This window comes from Oncorhynchus keta, chromosome 17 (assembly GCF_023373465.1).
Source record: "Oncorhynchus keta strain PuntledgeMale-10-30-2019 chromosome 17, Oket_V2, whole genome shotgun sequence".
NCBI classification, from domain to species: Eukaryota; Metazoa; Chordata; class Actinopteri; order Salmoniformes; family Salmonidae; genus Oncorhynchus; species Oncorhynchus keta.
Genome location: NC_068437.1, coordinates 10772185 through 10794570, shown reverse-complemented (window position 1 = coordinate 10794570; position 22386 = coordinate 10772185). Strand labels below are relative to the sequence as shown.

The window sequence follows — 22386 nt, the reverse complement described above, 5'->3', positions numbered from 1 at the left end:
AGTCAGGGAGGTGACCAAGAAACAAAAGAGCAGCATATGTATTCTGTGGAGACAGGAGAACCTTCCAGAAGGACAACAATCTCTGCAGAACTCCACCAATCAGGCCTTTATGGTAGAGTGGCCAGACGGAAGCCACTCCTCAGTAAAAGGCCCATGAGACAGCCCGCTTGAAGTTTGCCAAAAGGCACCTAAAGGACTCTCAGACCATGAGAAACATGATTCTCTGGTCTGATGAAACCAAGATTGAACTCTTTGGCCTGAATGCCAAGTGTCACATTTGGAGGAAACCTGCCCCCATCCCTACAGTGAAGCATGGTGATGGCAGCTTCATGCTGTGGCAATGTTTTTCAGCAACAGATTCTGGGAGACTAGTCAGGATCGAGGGAAAGATGAGCAGAGCAAGGTACAGAGAGATCCTTGATGAAAACCTGGTCCAGAGTGCTTAGGACCTCAGACTGGGGCAAAGGTTCACCTCCCAACAGAACAACGAAGCACACAGCCAAGACAATGCAGCAGTGACTTTGGGACAAGTCTCTGAATCGCCTTGAGTGGCCCAGCCAGAGCCCGGACTTGAACCCGATCAAACATCTCTGGAGAGACCTGAAAATATCTGTGCAGCGATGCTCCCCATCCAACCTGACAGAGCTTGAGAGGATCTGCAGAGAAGAATGTGAGAAACTCCCCAAATACAGGTGTGCCAAGCTTGTAGCATCATACCCAAGAAGACTCGAGGCTGTAATCGCTGCCAAAGGCGTTTCAACAAAGTACGGAGTAAAGGGTCTGAATACTTATGTAAATGTGATATTTCAGTTTTATTTTTAATACATAAATATCTCTTAGTTATTATGGGGTATGATTTGTAGATTGATGAGCGAAAAAACAAACAATTTAATACATATTAGAATAAGCCTGTAACGTAACAAAATGTGGAGAAAGTCAAGGGGTCTGAATACTTTCCAAATGCACTGTATCTCTATTCCCAGTCATGTGAAATCCATAGATTAGGGCCTAATGAATTCATTTCAAATTGACTGATTTCCTTATATGAACTGTAACTCAGTAAAATCGGTACATATTGTGTTTATATTTTTGTTCAGTGTATATCGAAAACCTGAAATGTGTATGGAGCAGAATGTTGCTGATTCACATCCCAGGGTCCTTGTAAAGAAGTACTGTAAATTAAGCTCATTGGAAAGTGTCCAGGTTATTCAAGAAACACTGGATCTTTGACTTGATGTCGTCATCTAATACAACATGCTTGGCTTGTGACTGGGTGCGTGACTCCATACCGTTTTCCCGTGAAGGCTGGGCGCGCTGACTGTGTGTGTGATGTAGTTGGAGGGAGGCATGGACCGTCTCTCGATGGTGGCAGCCTGGCAAACACAACCCACACACACTGCAGTTAACAGTCTTAATCTGCCATTATTACCTCCGCAGAATACTGTCAGAAAAATTAACAGAAACCTGCTATGAAACATTCAAAGTTTCATTCCCCTTCGTCTTACCTTGAGTAGTTGAGACTTGGCTCTTCGTGGGGACCCAGCCACCGGCATGTCCAGTGCATCTCTCCCCCCCTGGGGCATTACCACCACCCGGTTAGCGGGTGTGTGGGGCCTCCGTGGCGGGGACAGGGCCCTGGAGCTCTGGGGGCCCGGTGGGAGGATATCGGAGGGGTCTGGGGGCACCGACACACAGCGGGGAACCTCAGAACTGGGTCGCGGGGCCGAGGGGGGCACCGTGGAGGGGGGCCTGGGCCCGAAGGGATAGTCCGGGGCAGGTGTGTAGAGGGGGGCAGTGGGACTGCCGTGGCGGAACTGGTGGCGCTGCTGCCACTCGTAGAGCTGCCACACGGTGCCAGGCCCACCGATGCCACCCCCGTCCCTGGCGCCGGTACCCTGGGGGTCTGAGGGTCCGAGTCGGAAGTGGCTGAGGCGGTCCTGTGCGTATTTGTACTCCCCTTGGCGCGCGGCGGTCGGGGGGCTGTGACGAGGGAGGGTGCCCCCTCTTGAGGGGGGGCTATGGGAGAGAGAACACGGAAGAGGCCGGAGGTCAGACAAAAACAAAGGCTGTGAACTTTGTATCATTGTGTTGCTGGTATACATTTGACTGACTTAGCAGGGTCAGAGTATTGTGCTGAACGTAAACCTTAATGTTTTGAGCGACTCTATGCTTACATTATTCCAAGAACCCCACTAGAGGGAGATGTTGGCTATGACCCCCATGATGTACTTGCAGTATATCAACCATACCTAAACACTGAAACCGCTTACTTAGTAGAATGTGTGTGTGTGTGATAAAGTATGTGTTTGAATATGCATCACAATAAACATATGCGAGTGTGAATGCTCATGCTGTGCACGTGTAAAGTTGTATTAGTAATAGAGCATGTACGGGATACATATGGTACTCATTGTCTAACGAAATGCTTATAAGAGTAGGCCAATGTGTTTGAACTCAAGATATGAGTGTCTATGTGTTTGTAATTATATGCTATTTGAATGCACAGTGATAACCTAGACGAGTGGTGGTGTGACCTGTGAACCGTGACCTTTACCCTTTGTGCTCGGCCTTCTGCACCTTGACCCAGTGCTCCACCTGCTCCAGGGCGCTCCTCCTCTGCACCTGCCTTTGAGTGTCAACCACCTGGGGGGTCAGCGTGGCCCTCTGGTACGTCCCCGTCCCCATCCCGTTGGGTTCCGGAGTGGGTGTCCCGTTCCTCAGACAGGCCCCGGGGGGCAGGGTGAAGGCGCCGCGCGACGGGGCGCGCGATGGTGCCCTGGACGGGGGCGCGGATGTGGGTGCGGAGGCGGAGTCAGGAGTTAGGGAGGGAAGGAGACTGTTTGGAGGGACGGCATCCATTTCAATTTCCACGCTTCCTCCACCGAGGGAAGGAATCTTGGAAGTGATGGGATTGAGTGGGTCGTTCCGGAAGCTACGGCGCTCCTCGGTTTCTTGGATATCGGCAGGTTCAAGGACCACTCCATCGCTATGGAGATGGGGGTCGGCTCGGGGTTCGCGTGAGGTCTTTGTGTAGTTGTTGACGTGGTTGGTTTGGGGGAACCCCTTGCGTTCCGACGTGTTGGGTATTTCCGATTTCTCTGATGTTTCCGACGGCCTAGGAGAGGAACAGAACGGGAGATGGTTTGGCTCTCTATCTCAACACATAGGAACAGCAGAATTATTGACATTTGCCATTGTATCAGGACAGTAATTGGGTTGCAAAATTCCCAGTAACTTTCCCACTTATTTTGTTTCCACATTTTTCATACCTCTAACCTCTCACAGCAGTTAATGTTAGATGTTACTTTTTGTAATTTACTAGAGAATCATTATTTCATCCCTTCATATCGCCAATCGCAACCAAGTGAGGTGTTAACATTAGCATAGCCTAACGTGAATGAAGGGCCCATCAAAATAGGATATAGGAACATAGCCTCAGCTACAGGGAAAGTCGTGGCTAATTCCATCTAAATGAAGAGAGAACTGCCACTAAAAATAGCTTGGGGTGTGTAATGTACTGGCGGGAATGAGGTCATACTTGCGACGATGGACACAATCACTTCCCTCCGATGATATGAGCTTCTCATTCATCAAATAGAGCGCTCCAGGACCGTTTAGTCATAAGAGCCACAGTGAATTGGTTGGCTAGAACACACATCCCAAACCCACACACACACATCCCGCACACACACACACACATCCCGCACACACACACACACCCCGCACACACACACACACACACACACACACACACACACACACACACACACACACACACACACACACACACACACACATCCCACACACACATCCCACACACACATCCCACACCCCCCACACACACACACACACACACACATCCCACACATCCCACATCCCCCCACATCCACACACACATCCCCACACATCCCAAACCCACCCACACACATCCACACACACACACACACACACACACACACACACACACACACACACACACACACACACACACACACACACACACACACACACACACACACACACACACACACACACACACACACACACACACACACACACACACACACACACACACACACACACACACACACACACACACACACACACACACACACACACACACACACAGCACACAGTGGAGTCATGAAGCGGCATGGCTCAATCTGATGGGTTCATACTTCTAAACATTCAAATGAAAATCGTTGACATAGTTGTGCATGACAGTACGCTACATGTTAGCTGTTCCCATCCCGAAAACCTGGCACACTTATTAGCCTTATGACAACAAGACCAGCTGGACATGATTATTTCCTGGGACAAACACTTGCATCTGCCAAATCCAAATGTTGATGCAGTTGGACGTGACTCAACACCTCGCCATGAAAGCGTCCTTAACAGAAGTGAAAAACTTTTGAAATGTTGAATTACATTTGCTGCGATAGTCTGTTTCGAAGGGAAATCAAGAACCATTGCAAACGAAGGTGAGAAATCTCTTTAATGAGGAGCTTCATGGAGTGTCTCTTGCAGACCGACACAAACGCTACAGGGCTGTGATGTTCCCGGAGCGACGCTCTGCCACCTCTCACAACGGTGCCTGTTCAGTGAAGGCTCCATCAAAGCTGAATCAAATGTCTCACAAGATCCGCTTAATGATTATTTAGTATTCCACATGGGCCTCGCACACCGAATAGAAGCGCATAATGTTACTGTTATTTGAATTGTGCATTCAGATGGCAGTAACAAACACTTGATTTGTTTGTAGGCTAAACGTGCAACGTTTTACATGCATTAGAATAATCATCCACTGCGTCACATATGCATTATATAAAGTCGAGCGTCGAGGACCAGCAGTGAGCCTTTTTTTTCTCCTTAATTAACAGAAACACTTGACGCGAGGGGGGGGCCTCAAACCCACGGTAACTGTACCCCGAAGATTCACAGTCGACTGCCTTACCCGTATACCCCACCTGACAGTGATGATAATGGAGGAACATGACAGGTATATGAAAAGACCAGAAGGCTCTTCAATGGGGAAACAATAATAATTCCACACTGTACGATAAACTTAAACATTGTATAGAGCTCCTTTTATCTCTGCTGAATCAGGAAAGGGCCTTCCCCAAACTGTTGCCACAAAGTTGGAAGCACAGAATTGTCTAGAATGTCATTGTATACTGTAGCATTAAGATTACCCTTCACTGGAACTAAGGGGCCTAGGCTGAATCATGAAAAACAGCCCCAGACCATTATTCCTCCTCCACCAAACTTTACAGTTGGCACTATGCATTCGGGCAGATAGCAGACACCTGGCGTCTGCCAAACCCAGATTTATCACTCCAGAGAACGCGTTGCCACTGCTCCAGAGTCCAATGGTGGCAAGCTTTACTCCAGCCAACGCTTGGCATTGCGCATGGTGATCTTAGGCTTGTGTGCGGCTGCTCGACCACAGAAAACCCATTTTATGAAGCTCCTGACAAACAGTTATTGGGCTGACGTTGCTTCCAGGTGTAATTTGGAACTCGGTAGTGAGTCTTGCAACTGTGGACATACAATTTCTATGCGCTTCAGCACTTGGCGGTCCCATTCTGTGAGCTTGTGTCGCCTACCACTTCGCTGCTGATGCTTCTAGACGTTTCCACTTCACAATAACAGCACTTACAGTTGACCAGGACAGCTTTAGCAGGGCAGAAATTGGACTAACTGACTTGTTGGAAAGGTGGCATCCTATGAGAGTGCCACATTGAAAGTCACTGAGCTCTTCAGTAAGGCCATTCTACTGCCAAAGTTTGTCTATGGAGATTGCATGGCTGTGTAATCGATTTTCTACTTCTGTCAGCAGCCGGTGTGGCTGAAATAGCTGAATCCACTCATTTGAAGGTGTGTCTACATACTTTTGCATATATACTGAAAACGTGTCTTTTTAGCATTAGTAGCTAGTAGCCTAGTAAAGAATGTGTCATACAATATTGGCACACTACACTTGTGACAGACCAAGCCGAACAAAAGTAAACCTTCAATTTAGAGGTTTCAAATGTCCCTCAAGGGCCAAGTTGACCCTATTTTATGAAGTGCCATTGGTTGGTGGATTTAATGTCTAAGATCTTTGATAGGCCGATGCAGAATTTGTTAGCGGAAATAATCTCTGCCAGCTGGTGCTGTTAGCATAGTGTGCCAGGTTATCTCATGGGAACAGCTAACATGTAGCATTGTATCACGTGCAACTTCGTCAACGATGATGCCGATTTTGAGACTGTTTAAGTTTAAACTCAATATGTTTGCATTAATTCTGTGTATATCTTCTATGTTTTATATCCCAATATTTATCACATTTGGCCCCTAGTTTTCAACGGACACAAAGCCTCTGACCACAGTTCCACTAAATGATATACCCTCGTCTCGACAGCAGGCACAGCTTGTTGTGAACATGGAAGCCTCGGTCTCTGTTCGTTCCTGTAACGTAGTGAAGCGACCTGTCACGCGCTTGCTATGTGTGTAGACCCACCTGGTCTGACAGGGAATCGGTCTCCTACACAACACCACCGCTACCTGGGCCTCATCAATCTCTGTCTGATACACACTGCCTCGCTCTCTCTCACACACTCTCTTTCACTATCATTCTTGTCTATCTCTGTCTCCGTCCGTCTGTCCATATGTGTCTGTCTGTCTGTCCATATGTGTCCGTCTGTCTGTCCATATGTGTCTGTCCATATGTGTCTGTCTGTCTGTCCATATGTGTCCGTCTGTCTGTCCATATGTGTCTGTCCATATGTGTCTGTCTGTCTGTCCATATGTGTCTGTCTGTCTGTCCATATGTGCCTGTCTGTCTGTCCATATGTGTCTGTCTGTCTGTCCATATGTGTCTGTCTGTCTGTCCATATGTGTGTCTGTCTGTCCATATGTGTGTCTGTCTGTCGATATGTGTGTCTGTCTGTCGATATGTGTCTGTCTGTCGATATGTGTCTGTCTGTCTGTCCATATGTCTGTCTGTCTGTCCATATGCGTCTGTCTGTCTGTCGATATGTCTGTCTGTCTGTCCATATGTCTGTCTGTCTGTCCATATGTCTGTCTGTCTGTCTGTCCATATGTGTCTGTCTGTCTGTCCCATATGTGTCTGTCTGTCTGTCCATATGTGTCTGTCTGTCTGTCTGTCCATATGTGTCTGTCTGTCTGTCTGTCCATATGTGTCTGTCTGTCTGTCTGTCTGTCTGTCTGTCCATATGTGTCTGTCTGTCTGTCCATATGTGTCTGTCTGTCTGTCCATATGTGTCTGTCTGTCTGTCTGTCTATATGTCTGTCTGTCCATATGTGTCTGTCTGTCTGTCTGTCCATATGTGTCTGTCTGTCTGTCCATATGTGTCTGTCTGTCTGTCTGTCCATATGTGTCTGTCTGTCTGCCCATATGTGTCTGTCTGTCCATATGTGTCTGTCTGTCTGTCTGTCCATATGTGTCTGTCTGTCTGTCTGTCCATATGTGTCTGTCTGTCCATATGTGTCTGTCTGTCTGTCTGTCCATATGTGTCTGTCTGTCTGTCTGTCCATATGTGTCTGTCTGTCTGTCTGTCCATATGTGTCTGTCTGTCTGTCTGTCTGTCTGTCCATATGTGTCTGTCTGTCTGTCTGTCCATATGTGTCTGTCTGTCTGTCCATGTCTGTCTGTCTGTCTGTCTGTCTGTCTGTCTGTCCATATGTGTCTGTCTGTCTGTCTGTCTGTCCATATGTGTCTGTCTGTCTGTCTGTCCATATGTGTCTGTCTGTCTGTCTGTCCATATGTGTCTGTCTGTCTGTCTGTCTGTCCATATGTGTCTGTCTGTCTGTCCATATGTGTCTGTCTGTCTGTCTGTCCATATGTGTCTGTCTGTCTGTCCATATGTGTCTGTCTGTCTGTCCATATGTGTCTGTCTGTCTGTCCATATGTGTCTGTCTGTCTGTCCATATGTGTCTGTCTGTCTGTCCATATGTGTCTGTCTGTCTGTCTGTCCATGTCTGTCTGTCTGTCTGTCTGTCTGTCTGTCTGTCTGTCCATATGTGTCTGTCTGTCTGTCCATATGTGTCTGTCTGTCTGTCCATATATGTCTGTCTGTTGATATGTGTCTGTCTGTTGATATGTGTCTGTCTGTCTGTCCATGTCTGTCTGTCTGTCTGTCCATATGTGTCTGTCTGTCTGTCCATATGTGTCTGTCTGTCTGTCCATATATGTCTGTCTGTTGATATGTGTCTGTCTGTCTGTCCATATGTGTCTGTCTGTCTGTCCATATGTGTCTGTCTGTCTGTCTGTCCATATGTGTCTGTCTGTCTGTCCATATGTGTCTGTCTGTCTGTCCATGTCTGTCTGTCTGTCTGTCCATATGTGTCTGTCTGTCTGTCCATATGTGTCTGTCTGTCTGTCTGTCCATATGTGTCTGTCTGTCTGTCTGTCTGTCTGTCCATATGTGTCTGTCTGTCTGTCTGTCTGTCTGTCCATATGTGTCTGTCTGTCTGTCCATATGTGTCTGTCTGTCTGTCCATATGTGTCTGTCTGTCTGTCCATATGTGTCTGTCTGTCCATATGTGTCTGTCTGTCTGTCTGTCTGTCTGTCTGTCTGTCTGTCTGTCTGTCCATATGTGTCTGTCTGTCTGTCTGTCTGTCCATATGTGTCTGTCTGTCTGTTCATATGTGTCTGTCTGTCTGTTCATATGTGTCTGTCTGTCTGTCCATATGTGTCTGTCTGTCTGTCCATATGTGTCTGTCTGTCTGTCCATCTGTCCATATGTGTCTGTCTGTCTGTCCATATGTGTCTGTCTGTCTGTCCATCTGTCCATATGTGTCTGTCTGTCTGTCCATATGTGTCTGTCTGTCTGTCCATATCTGTCTGTCTGTCTGTCTGTCTCTGTCTGTCTGTCTGTCTGTCTGTCTGTCCATATGTGTCTGTCTGTCTGTCTGTCTGTCCATATGTGTCTGTCTGTCTGTCCATATGTGTCTGTCTGTCTGTCAATATATGTCTGTCTGTTCATATGTGTCTGTCTGTCTGTCTGTCCATATGTGTCTGTCTGTCTGTCTGTCCATATGTGTCTGTCTGTCTGTCCATATGTGTCTGTGTCTGTCCATATGTGTCTGTCTGTCTGTCCATATGTGTCTGTCTGTCTGTCCATATGTGTCTGTCTGTCTGTCTGTCTGTCTGTCTGTCTGTCTGTCTGTCTGTCTGTCTGTCTGTCTGTCTGTCTGTCTGTCCATAAGTGTCAGTCTGTCTGTCTGTCCATATGTGTCTGTCTGTCTGTCTGTCCATATGTGTCTGTCTGTCTGTCCATATGTGTCTGTCTGTCTGTCTGTCCATATGTGTCTGTCTGTCTGTCCATATGTGTCTGTCTGTCTGTCCATATGTGTCTGTCTGTCTGTCCATATGTGTCTGTCTGTCCATATGTGTCTGTCTGTCTGTCCATATGTGTCTGTCTGTCTGTCCATATGTGTCTGTCTGTCTGTCCATATGTGTCTGTCTGTCCATATGTGTCTGTCTGTCCATATGTGTCTGTCTGTCTGTCTGTCCATATGTGTCTGTCTGTCTGTCTGTCCATATGTGTCTGTCTGTCCATATGTGTCTGTCTGTCTGTCCATATGTGTCTGTCTGTCTGTCCATATGTGTCTGTCTGTCTGTCCATATGTGTCTGTCTGTCTGTCCATATGTGTCTGTCTGTCCATATGTGTCTGTCTGTCTGTCCATATGTGTCTGTCTGTCTGTCCATGTCTGTCTGTCTGTCCATATGTGTCTGTCTGTCTGTCCATATGTGTCTGTCTGTCTGTCCATATGTGTCTGTCTGTCTGTCGATATGTGTCTGTCTGTCTGTCCATATATGTCTGTCTGTTCATATGTGTCTGTCTGTCTGTCCATATGTGTCTGTCTGTCTGTCCATATGTGTCTGTCTGTCTGTCTGTCTGTCTGTCCATATGTGTCTGTCTGTCTGTCTATATGTGTCTGTCTGTCTGTCTATATGTGTCTGTCTGTCTGTCCATATGTGTCTGTCTGTCTGTCTGTCCATATGTGTCTGTCTGTCTGTCCATATGTGTCTGTCTGTCTGTCCATATGTGTCTGTCTGTCTGTCCATATGTGTCTGTCTGTCTGTCCATATGTGTCTGTCTGTCTGTCCATATGTGTCTGTCTGTCTGTCCATATGTGTCTGTCTGTCTGTCCATCTGTGTCTGTCTGTCTGTCCATATGTGTCTGTCTGTCTGTCCATATGTGTCTGTCTGTCCATATGTGTCTGTCTGTCTGTCTGTCTGTCCATATGTGTCTGTCTGTCTGTCTGTCTGTCTGTCCATATGTGTCTGTCTGTCTGTCTGTCCATATGTGTCTGTCTGTCTGTCTGTCCATATGTGTCTGTCTGTCTGTCCATATATGTCTGTCTGTTCATATGTGTCTGTCTGTCTGTCTGTCTGTCCATGTCTGTCTGTCTGTCCATATGTGTCTGTCTGTCTGTCTGTCCATATGTGTCTGTCTGTCTGTCTCTCTATATGTGTCTGTCCATATGTGTCTGTCTGTCTGTATATATGTGTCTGTCTGTCTGTCTGTCCATATGTGTCTGTCTGTCTGTCTGTCCATATGTGTCTGTCTGTCTGTCCATATGTGTCTGTCTGTCTGTCTGTCCATATGTGTCTGTCTGTCTGTCTGTTCATATATGTCTGTCTGTCTGTCTGTCCATATGTGTCTGTCTGTCCATATGTGTCTGTCTGTCCATATGTGTCTGTCTGTCCATATGTGTCTGTCTGTCTGTCCATATGTGTCTGTCTGTCTGTCTGTCTCTGTCTGTCCATATGTGTCTGTCTGTCTGTCTGTCCATATGTGTCTGTCTGTCTGTCCATATGTGTCTGTCTGTCTGTCTGTTCATATATGTCTGTCTGTCTGTCTGTCCATATGTGTCTGTCTGTCTGTCCATATGTGTCTGTCTGTCTGTCCATATGTGTCTGTCTGTCTGTCCATATGTGTCTGTCTGTCTGTCCATATGTGTCTGTCTGTCCATATGTGTCTGTCTGTCTGTCCATATGTGTCTGTCTGTCTGTCCATATTTGTCTGTCTGTCCCATATGTGTCTGTCTGTCCATATGTGTCTGTCTGTCTGTCCATATGTGTCTGTCTGTCTGTCCATATATGTGTCTGTCTGTCTGTCCATATGTGTCTGTCTGTCTGTCCATATATGTGTCTGTCTGTCTGTCCATATGTGTCTGTCTGTCTGTCGATATCCAACAGACGCGGGTGGAAAACTAGGGGCAAAATGTGATAAATATTGGGACATAAAATATATAAGATATACACAGAATTAATGCAAACATATTGAGTTCATACTTGGAAACATTAAAACAAGTTTAAACTTAAACTGTCTAAAAATCTGCATCATCGTTGACGAAGTTGCACGTGATACAATGCTACATGTTAGCTGTTCCCATGAGGTAACCTGGCACACTATGCTAACAGCACCAGCTGGCAGAGATTATTTCCGCTAACAAATTCTGCATCGGCCTATCAAAGATCTTAGACATTAAATCCACCAACCAATGGCACTTCATAAAATAGGTCAACTTGGCCCTTGAGGGACATTTGAAACCTCCAAATTGAAGGTTCACTTTTGTTCGGCTTGGTCTGTCACACGTGTAGTGTGCCAATATTGCATGACACATTTTATTACGAGGCTACTACCCAAAATACACGTTTTCACATATACAGTATATATGCAAAAGTATGTGGACACCCCTTCAAATTAGTGGATTCGGCTATTTCAGGATGTTACCTTTCCAAAAAATCTGTTAGTCAAATTTCTGCCCTGCTAGAGCTGCCCCAGTCAACTGTAAGTGGTGTTATTGTGAGGTGGAAACGTCTAGGAGCATCAGAACGAAGTGGTAGGCCACACAGGCTCACAGAATGGGACCGCCGAGTGCTTAAGCGCATAAAAATCATCTGTCCTCAGTTGCAACACTCACAACCGAGTTCCAAATTGCGTCTGGAAGCAACGTCAGCACAATAACTGTTTGTCGGGAGTGACTGTCTGTCCGTCAGTGTCTGTGTCTGCCCGTGTCAGTCTGTGCCTGTCCGTCCGTCCGCCTGTCTGTCCGTCCGTCCGCCTGTCTGTCCGTGTCTGTCTCTGCCTGTCGGACGGGTGGACAGCCCGTCTGTGTCTGTCTCTGCCTGTCGGACGGGTGGACATCCCGTCTGTGTCTGTCTCTGCCTGTCGGACGGGTGGACATCCCGTCTGTGTCTGTCTCTGCCTGTCGGACGGGTGGACAGCCCGTCTGTGTCTGTCTCTGCCTGTCGGACGGGTGGACAGCCCGTCTGTGTCTGTCTCTGCCTGTCGGACGGGTGGACATCCCGTCTGTGTCTGTCTCTGCCTGTCGGACGGGTGGACAGCCCGTCTGTGTCTGTCTCTGCCTGTCGGACGGGTGGACAGCCCGTCTGTGTCTGTCTCTGCCTGTCGGACGGGTGGACAGCCCGTCTGTGTCTGTCTCTGCCTGTCGGACGGGTGGACAGCCCGTCTGTGTCTGTCTCTGCCTGTCGGACGGGTGGACAGCCCGTCTGTGTCTGTCTCTGCCTGTCGGACGGGTGGACAGCCCGTCTGGCCCGTCGGTGTCTGTCTCTGCCTGTCGGACGGGTGGACAGCCCGTCTGTGTCCGTCTCTGCCTGTCGGACGGGTGGACAGCCCGTCTGTGTCCGTCTCTGCCTGTCGGACGGGTGGACAGCCCGTCTGTGTCCGTCTCTGCCTGTCGGACGGGTGGACAGCCCGTCTGTGTCCGTCTCTGCCTGTCGGACGGGTGGACAGCCCGTCTGTGTCCGTCTCTGCCTGTCGGACGGGTGGACAGCCCGTCTGTGTCCGTCTCTGCCTGTCGGACGGGTGGACAGCCCGTCTGTGTCCGTCTCTGCCTGTCGGACGGGTGGACAGCCCGTCTGTGTCCGTCTCTGCCTGTCGGACGGGTGGACAGCCCGTCTGTGTCCGTCTCTGCCTGTCGGACGGGTGGACAGCCCGTCTGTGTCCGTCTCTGCCTGTCGGACGGGTGGACAGCCCGTCTGTGTCCGTCTCTGCCTGTCGGACGGGTGGACAGCCCGTCTGTGTCCGTCCCTGCCTGTCGGACGGATGGACAGCCCGTCTGTGTCTGTCTCTGCCTGTCGGACGGGTGGACAGCCCGTCTGTGCGTTCGCCCGTGTCCGTATTGTCCGCCCGTGTCCGTATTGTCCGCCCGTGTCCGTATTGTCCGCCCGTGTCCGTATTGTCCGCCCGTGTCCGTATTGTCCGCCCGTGTCCGTATTGTCCGCCCGTGTCCGTATTGTCCGCCCGTGTCCGTATTGTCCGCCCGTGTCCGTATTGTTCGCCCGTGTCCGTATTGTTCGCCCGTGTCCGTATTGTCCGCCCGTGTCCGTATTGTCCGCCCGTGTCCGTATTGTCCGCCCGTGTCCGTATTGTCCGCCCGTGTCCGTATTGTCCGCCCGTGTCCGTTTTGTCCGCCCGTGTCCGTATTGTCCGCCCGTGTCCGTTTTGTCCGCCCGTGTCCGTATTGTCCGCCCGTGTCCGTATTGTCCGCCCGTGTCCGTATTGTTCGCCCGTGTCCGTATTGTTCGCCCGTGTCAGTTTTGTCCGCCCGTGTCAGTTTTGTCCGCCCGTGTCAGTTTTGTCCGCCCGTGTCAGTTTTGTCCGCCCGTGTCCGTTTTGTCCGTCCGTGTCCGTATTGTCCGCCCGTCTCTTTGTCTGTGTGTCCGTCCATCCCCGTCCGTCTATTATTCTCTCTAGTCTGTCCATCGCTTTTCCCACCATCACTCTCTTCTTCGATCTCTGTTATTCAGTTTCTCGCCATCCTTCTCACAGCATAGTTAGACATCTGTCATAAAGTCTGTGAAACTGTACTATTGTGTGTGTGTGTGCGTGTGTGTGTGCCTGCACCAATGCAATCTGAGAGCAGGCTGAGTGGCATCATGGAGCAAGGCTGACACAGACACAGCATCACAATGCACTCTCTGCTGCAAGGTCACACAGGCATGCACAAGCACTCACACACAAACCCAAATAGCCCTAGAGATTGCAGCTCTGTTTCTCAGCGCTGCCTATCAATGAGACTGACAGAATGGCAAACACAAGGAAACTCATCTCTCTCCCCAGACAGATATATTCAGACAGACAGACACACACACACACACACACAACACACACACACAAACACACTTAAGAATTGCCACAGCTAAGTTACATGTACCATTCACAATACAACCTCGGTCAGATGGGTAATTGTCCAATAAAATATAACCAACTGAACAGTCCCAAAAGTGCAAACTCAACCCACCCCTTCAATTTGTTAAAGCTAAATCAAGCAAACCGCCAATATTTCACATGTACATGACCCAGGTCCAGAGTGACAGGTTGACAGACAGGGGGGTTCGGTCCAAGGCAGCGTGAACATGGTGAACTATCCCCTTACGTACAGTAGCACGGCCAATCTGAGAATACACCTCTTCACAAATCCTTTGGCTGTGTTTGAGAAGTGGATCATCTATTTGTCAACTAATTGCCACTTCATTGACTTTCGTTCAAAATAGAAAACAGACAATATACATACGGCTGCCCGTGCAAACCACCCTTTTCTCCTGGACTTTACTATTGGGGGGGGGCATTGTCGGAAAGGTCGAAAAAGGTTTCGACCCAGGCGTTTCATCAGCGTTGACATATCGACAGGGTATGGAACGCACTGACACGGCAACTAAATGACGAGAGATGACAAAAACGGTCTACGCACAGTAAGTGTTTCACTCCGTGGGGACGGAAACCTGTTGAGGTTTTGATTAGATGATCATGTGAATAACGGTCGGCCACTCGGAAAAGAAAGCAGATATTCGGGGTCAATCGCGCAACTTTTTGATCTTTCCCCTTACTGTCAAATAAATATGCATTGGCTAATTCTAATGAGACGATGTTCACAACATGTGTGGACATTTTGGTACAAAACATTTCTGCCTTGTTTAATATTCTAGGATGACATGTTGGGTACAAATTCTCTTTGGGGTGGTAACTTGGAAAGAGCTGGTTGGATAAAGAGTCACTTCATGCTAATTATATGAATTTGTGCCTGTATGTAAATTGGTTGTTATTTACAAACGTTATATTTCCAGCAATATAATAGCAAAACATATGAAAAAGGCCCATATGTGGTTTTAAAAAGTTGTCATGAATCACTTAACAAAGAGATAATGGCATATTTCACATTAAATTGAACACCTGAAATCCCACCAAAATGTCTGGATCCCATTCATTCCCCGTCTCTCATTGTTCATTCTCTATAATACTGTCAATATAAATCCATTATTTGATGGATAAATAAAATTATCTATAAGAGTTGAGTATCTTACGCAGCCGTTAAGATCCCCCGGGATCCGAACCTTAACCATTGGCGGCGGTAATGCAAAACTGACCCAGGATCCGTGTCTAGGGCTAACTTCCGACATACCTCTTGAGGCTGTCAGTTTGGTTCTGCATCAGCGCCGCCTGGTTCATGGCCTTCACCCAGCCGTTCACGTCCTCCTGCGTGTCGGCGCTGAAGAAGTACGTCCGCATGCCGCCGTGCTCCGCCTGCGAGTCAATCACAGTGCTCCGGTTGTAAATGTACGAGCGCATGCCCGTGTGGTTGGCCTATGGGAGAGGAGAGAGGGAGAGTCAGACTGGAAAAAGAGTGATGGACGGGGTGTCTGGCCAATGGGATAGATAGCAAGGTTGGGGTCAACTGAGTTTTGAATTCAGTTATTTCAGGTGAATTCATATGTAATTCAAGAACAAAAAAGGGTCTACTATGAACTGAATTGAGAACTGAATTGACCCCAACCATGAACGAGATGGATAGAGAAGTGTTGAACAATTAAGAGAAATAGGGACATCAACCAATGTCTTCCCATGGAGACAAACAAATTCAAGTCAGCCAATAGAAAGAAAGAAATAGAGAGTCAAATCAGCATTAGCCAATAGGAAAAGAGACCTATCTGTGTTGGCCAATAGAGAAACAGAGATACTAGCCAATAGAGACAAAAGCCTGCCAGCCAGCCAATAGAATAACAGAGAAAAGCGACAGAGTACTCTAGCCAATGGAGAAGGAGAGAGAGACATCCATACCGACCAATAGACACAGTAGCATGAGTGACATAACAAGAATGAAAAAGGTCCAATCCAACCCACGACAGAGGGCAGTGTAAGCTAATCAACAAGCAAGCAAGCATAGAAGGAGCCATTGTGATAGAACTTCAACCATGACATTGCTATTTTCAACATGCTCGCGAATTGTTTGTACTGGGCCTATTCTATACTTGTTTATACATACTTGTCTTATGCTGGTCTCTATGGGGCGTTCTGATTCCCCACACTTTCCCCCAAAGTGTGCACTTGCACACTTCCCATCATGGATTTAACAATGGTGGAACCCCCCCCCCCCTAAAATCCCCCCCTGGGGAGTACGCAAGTGCACACTTTGGGAGAAGGATAGAGAATCAGCACGCAGGCCAAGTCTCTATGGCCGAGTTAAGATTCTCCCAGCCTTCACCCCAGAAGTGTTCACTCGTTCACTCCCTCTCATACATTTACAAGCATTGGTTTGACGTAAGCATGGTTGGAGGCAGTTTCCACCATTTTCCTTCCACCAGCCCATTCCTTTTGTGGGGGGTCATTACTGGATTGTAGTCTATGAAGAAGCAACACCAATATTTCAAGAGGCCATTTTCGTTAGGTAGGAGACGGCTATCACTGGCACCGCAAAAAAAGCAATTATTGAGGCAATCACTCATGCCATCATGTAACAAATGAGAGCCAAATTATATGGGGTGTATTCACTAGCAAACCAAGCTGAAGCAAACCGTCTGAAATGGAGAGGGACCGACCTGAATTTGTCCAATAAGAAACGCTCGTTTCCCTTTCTCCCGTTGCAAAACGTTTTGCTACAGTGTGTGCTAATGAATACACCCAAGCCTTTTTGTCTTATCAGAGTCCAGATCCAACTAAAACCCAATAATGCCAAATGGCACCCGTTTCCCTATTAGTCCACTACTTCTGACCAGGGCCTTGGTCAAATGTAGTCAACTGTGTAGGGAACAGGGTGCCATTCAGGACTCATGGGTTTTAGTTGGATCTAGACAAAGCAAGGTAACAGATTGCCAAGCGGGTGTGAAATGGGTGTGATTTCTTCATTTGAGTGTTGGCATCTTTTTTTAATGATTTTGCCTGACTCGACGTTTGATACAAACATGGCTTTTCAAGTTGAGGCATGGGTGTTGTTCGTGGCGTGAAAACCCCTGCAACACACACACACACACACACACACACACACACACACACACACACACACACACACACACACACACACACACACACACACACACACACACACACACACACACACACACGAGGCTGCTGAGGGGAGGACGGGCTCATAATAATAGCTGGAATGGAATACCACCAAACACATGGAAATCACATGTTTGATGTGTTGGATACCATTCCATTGATTCCTCTCCAGCCATTACTACGAGTCCGTTCTCACCAATGAAGGAGCCGCCGGCCGCCTGTGGTGTACACACATCCATGCACACAGACAGACCGTGCTCCTGCAGGATGACCGGGGTGTAACGGTAAGCCTCTTGGCCCCAGACAGAGGTTGGAGAAGGTCGGGCCAGAAGGCTACCCCCTGGGGAGGTCTTTAAATCTCCTCCCTGGCTGGTCTAAGGTTCGGCCTGTAGTGTACACTGCGGAACAGGGTGAAGTTGCCCCGAGACCTAGGATCAGCTTCCCCTAACCTTTAACCTTAACCATAGCTGGGGAAACGGACCTGAGATCAGCATCTACAGACAGCTTCACCTTATTCCGTACACTACAGTGTAGCAACAGAAGGCCCGACGTAGCTACTGGCAAGGCCACGCGCGTTGGGGGGCTCAGACTGCTGCTGTGTTAATCAGCTGTCTAATCTCCCCTCACTCACTCTCCAGCCTCTTCAGCGGTCTGGACAAGCTGCTCTCTAATACAGTTCTATATCATGGTCGGGTGTACGTGCACGCCATACACACGCGTGCACCCACCCCATCGATCAACCTATCCCAACAGCTACCCTGTCGCTGTTATTATCCAATACCTGCCCTGCCTTTTCAGACCAATGAAAGAATGTGCAGACAGTGCCTGGTCTCTTATAACATTCCTTACCACCGCCTCATAGCATTCCCGCTACAGGGAAGAGGCTGCGTGGGACATTCAAGTGCACTGTGTGACCACCACACCTCAGCAGAGAATGCACACTGCTCACCCTGGGCAAGTCTCCCTCCCACCCTCGGCTCTCCTGCTCAAAAATAGCCAGCCTGTACTCCCAGACAGGAAGGCTAACAATAGCAGCAGTCCTCTTATTCCTCTCCCCAGCCCCTCTCAGACACGCAGGCCTTTTTTTTGTGTGTCCCGTCTATTCAAAGCCTTCTTATTGTGCTTTTCAGATAAGCCTGGGGGGGGGGCTTATCCATTCCCTACACAGTGCACTACTTTTTTCCACCAGAGCCCTATCAAAAGTAGTGTAGTATGTAGGGAATAGGGTGCCATTTGGGACGTAGCCCTGGCCTCCAAGCTGCGATAACACGGACCCCCGAACTCTCACGTGGAAATACTTTTACGGCAATAAACGCTCAGAATGAAGGCACGGCTCGCACGGTACCTTCTGGAATCCGCGATCTCGAAAAACCTTTCTGCTTTGGGGAAACCATTGGCATAATGGAAATGGATATAGGAACTATATTCTGTATACCGAGTGTTGCTTAACGACTGTTGAAGGTTATTAGCCTGGTGCCAATTCTGGTTGTGCCGTCTTGACAACTCCTACTGCTCGACTATCCCCACAGGGTTAAATAAAACAAATAAAAAACAGGAGTCAGCAAGACGGCACAAACAGAATTGGCACCAGGCTAATAACCTCCAACAGCCGTTAAGAAAGTTATTATACGGAATATTCACATCCTCGAGCAAGACAGCACAAACACTTGCTAAGCACCTTGAAATGCATCCCCTGCGAGAAATGTGCTCTATAAACAAACGTTTCATTTGAAACGGATCCGGGACCAGGCTAGAAGGTTCTAAGTGCATTCCAAAATAGACTGCATAAGAGGTGAATTTTTTTTTTTATTCCACTTAAGTAAAATAAAATCGATCTACCTCCACGAGTGGCATGCTGGATATCAGACAAAGCAGAGTTCAGCCAACACACATAACCAGAGGCACGAGTGAATGAGATCATACAAGACAGATAAAATGGAGGGAAACCACAACCACGTCCAAAAAGGCACACCACTCTCAAAACATGCTCCAAACCATGACAAATATACACGGCGCAGTATATATTTAGCCTTTCTGCAACCACACACTGAAGGTAAATGACATGGCAAAAGCAGTAACTCAGGTAAAGTTCAATAGGTTGAGAGGGCGGTACCTATTTATGAGTGGATGGTGCACTTGGGTTTCAATTGGACGACCTCGCACACTCACAGGGTCCCAGCGAGGCAGCCCACCAATAGGAACAAGAGAGGGAACAGAGTTCAGCAAATAGGGGAGAGGGGTACCAGCCTTATATCTAGATTGGTTGGCTCTACTGTGGAGGGGCGGGGTGGGAAAGTAAGGTTTTTAACCATGGGGAAACATTTTTGGGGGGATGAAGTAGTCAGACGAAAACCAAGTAGTACTAACTCACCGTGGTGGTGAAAGGTTGCACCATAAACAAACTAACCAGATGACATAAAACACACAAACACAAACACACACACACACACACACACACACACACGCACACACACACACACACACACACACACACACACAACTCTAGAGAGACACTGGAGAGTGGTCCTGACAGGATTGGGTTACAGGTATCAACTCTTCCATGGCAGTAACAGAATCTCGGGTTCAGGGAGGCAGGAAACACAAGCTAGCCATTCTCTACTGACCCCTGCCTCTCCCTCCGCCCTCACACACGCACACACACGCACACACACGCACTCAGATTGCACAAGAGTGCAGCGGCTCAAATATAACCCGTCTCTCTGATAAGGGTTTAAGAGTAGATTACCGAGCCATTCCACAGTCGAGCCTAAAATCGCCAGGCCAAATCTCCACTCTGCATTCAATTACATTTGGCTTGCAGTGTAACTGCAAACTGAGTCCCTTTACGAGCCTCTCTCACTGCATCAGTAGAGTGAAAAGTTAACAACAGAAAACCACCAGATGAGGCAGAAACTACAATACGACAACTGGACAGCAGTGTTTCTAGGATTGCCAAATTCCGGTAACTTTCCCCAAAATTTCCTAGGTTTTCCCGGAAAAGGATTCCTGATTTCCTGCTTATCCCCCCTACTGATTACGGGCCAACTGGGACTACTAGGAAACCCTAGGAATTTCTTTGGGGGAAAGTTACCAGAACTTTGCAACCTTGCTGGGTAACACCAAGACTGTTTCGTTTCAGCCCAACACAAGCACACCGTGTTCAACTAAGGAAAGGGGTTCGGTGATTAGGAATAGAAGAGAGTAGAATCAGGTGTTCTTGTATTGGGCTAGAAACTATACGCAACCGTAGAACCACTGTCGAGAAAACACTGCCTTTTTAGGGTCAGGGTGGTCTGGTTAGGGAGGAAACATTGAATTAACATTGAAATAACATTGAATACATTTCATCAGCCAGAGGGGAGAAGATTGGAGGCATTACAGGGATTTTTCTGCCATTGAAATCCAAACCGTGTAAAAAAAATAAAAATAAAAATTTCAGTGTAAACTGAAACGACTAAATGAAGATTAAGTCTGAAAAAAATGATAGATACATTTTCTTAGAATATAATCTTTGAAAACTAACAATAACCAAAAGAAAAGCTAAACAAAGCAGGGAGAATAGATTTTGTTATTATATTTGAGCGATAGAACACAGTGTTAGCCATAGCAAAAGGCATAAAATCGCGGGAAATTCTCTTTAAAACTGCTACATTTTCTCTCAGCTCCATGGAGAAATTTGTACAATTGCAGGAAATTGGAAATTGCAGGAAATTCTCCACACCGGCAAGGTGGGGGGCCACTGAAATGTTCACTAAAAGTCAGCCGTGCCGAAGGGGCCGGCCCCTGCCACGCCCACCACCTAAACCCCTTTTTGAACCAGGAAAAGAAACCCTACATTACTAGGAGACCGACTGGTTGTATCAGTCACTGACTGGCCTACATTATTACAACCAGCCAGGCCTACCGTCTGTCATACAGCCAATAGACTGAAACCTAAACCCCTATTGGCTCTGCATGACAACAGAGGCAAGGCTGTATATGTAGTGGTGAAAGGAAACATAACGGAACCACACTTGGTTTCCTGTGGGAATGAAACCACTAGCAGAGGACATTAGAGAAAGATGTGGGTAATCTAGAACCAACCACAGATATACAGCTAGCACCACAGTCTCTGTCACTTGTATACAGAGCCTTCAGAAATCATTCATAACCCCTTTACTTTTTCCCGCATTTTGTTGTGTTACAGCCTGAATTTAAAATGGAATTAAATTGAGATGTTTTGTCACTGGCCTTCACACAATACCCCATAATGTCAAAGTGGAATTATGTTTTTACAAATGTTTACAAATGAATAAAAAATGAAAATCTGAAATGTCTTGAGTCAATAAGTATTCAACCGCTTTGTTATGGCGAGCCTAAATAAGTTCAGGAGTAAAAATGTGCTGAACAAGTCACATAATAAGTTGCAATAATAGTGTTTAACATGATTTTTGAATGACTACCTCATCTCTGTATCCCACACATACAATTATCTGTAAGGAGAGAAGTGAATTTCAAACACAGATCCAATCACAAAGACCAGGGAGGTTTTCCAATGTCTCACAAAGAAAGGCACCTATTGGTAGATGGGTAAAAAAAAAAGCAGACATTGAATATCCCTTTTTTTCATGGTAAATGTATTAATTACACTTTAGATGGTGTATCAATACACCCAGTCACTACAAAGATACAGGCGTCCACCCTAACTCAGTTGCTGGAGAGGAAGGAAACCGCTTAGGGACTTCACCATGAGGCCAATAGTGACATTAGAACAGTTACAGTTTTAAGAATTTAATGGCTGTGATAGGATAAAACTGAGGATTGATAAACAACATTGTAGTTAATCCACAATACTAACCCTAATTGACAGAGTAAAAAGAAGCCTGTACAGAATAAAAATATTCCAAAACATGTATCCTGTTTGCAACAAGGCACTAAAGTAATACTGCAAAAAAATGTGGCAAAGCAATTCACTTTCTGTCCTGAATACAAAGTGTTTTGTATTGGATTTGGCCCAAACATTACATTGCTGAGTACCACTCTCCATATTTTCAAGCATAGTGGTGGCTGCATCATGTTATGGGTA

The 22386-nt window shown here is 47.2% G+C and overlaps 1 protein-coding gene across 1 annotated transcript in view; it reads right to left on the bottom strand.

Moving 5' to 3' along the window:
• Positions 1-22386, bottom strand: part of LOC118396417 (pleckstrin homology domain-containing family A member 7-like) — a 182609-nt gene that overhangs the window by 30658 nt on the left and 129565 nt on the right. Inside the window, exons 9-12 of the mRNA XM_035790610.2 lie at positions 15445-15626; positions 2555-3115; positions 1506-2016; positions 1290-1373 (exon numbers count right to left, since the gene is read on the bottom strand). Coding sequence (XP_035646503.1) covers positions 1290-1373; positions 1506-2016; positions 2555-3115; positions 15445-15626 — 1338 coding nt within the window. The remainder of the gene's footprint in view (positions 1-1289; positions 1374-1505; positions 2017-2554; positions 3116-15444; positions 15627-22386) is intronic.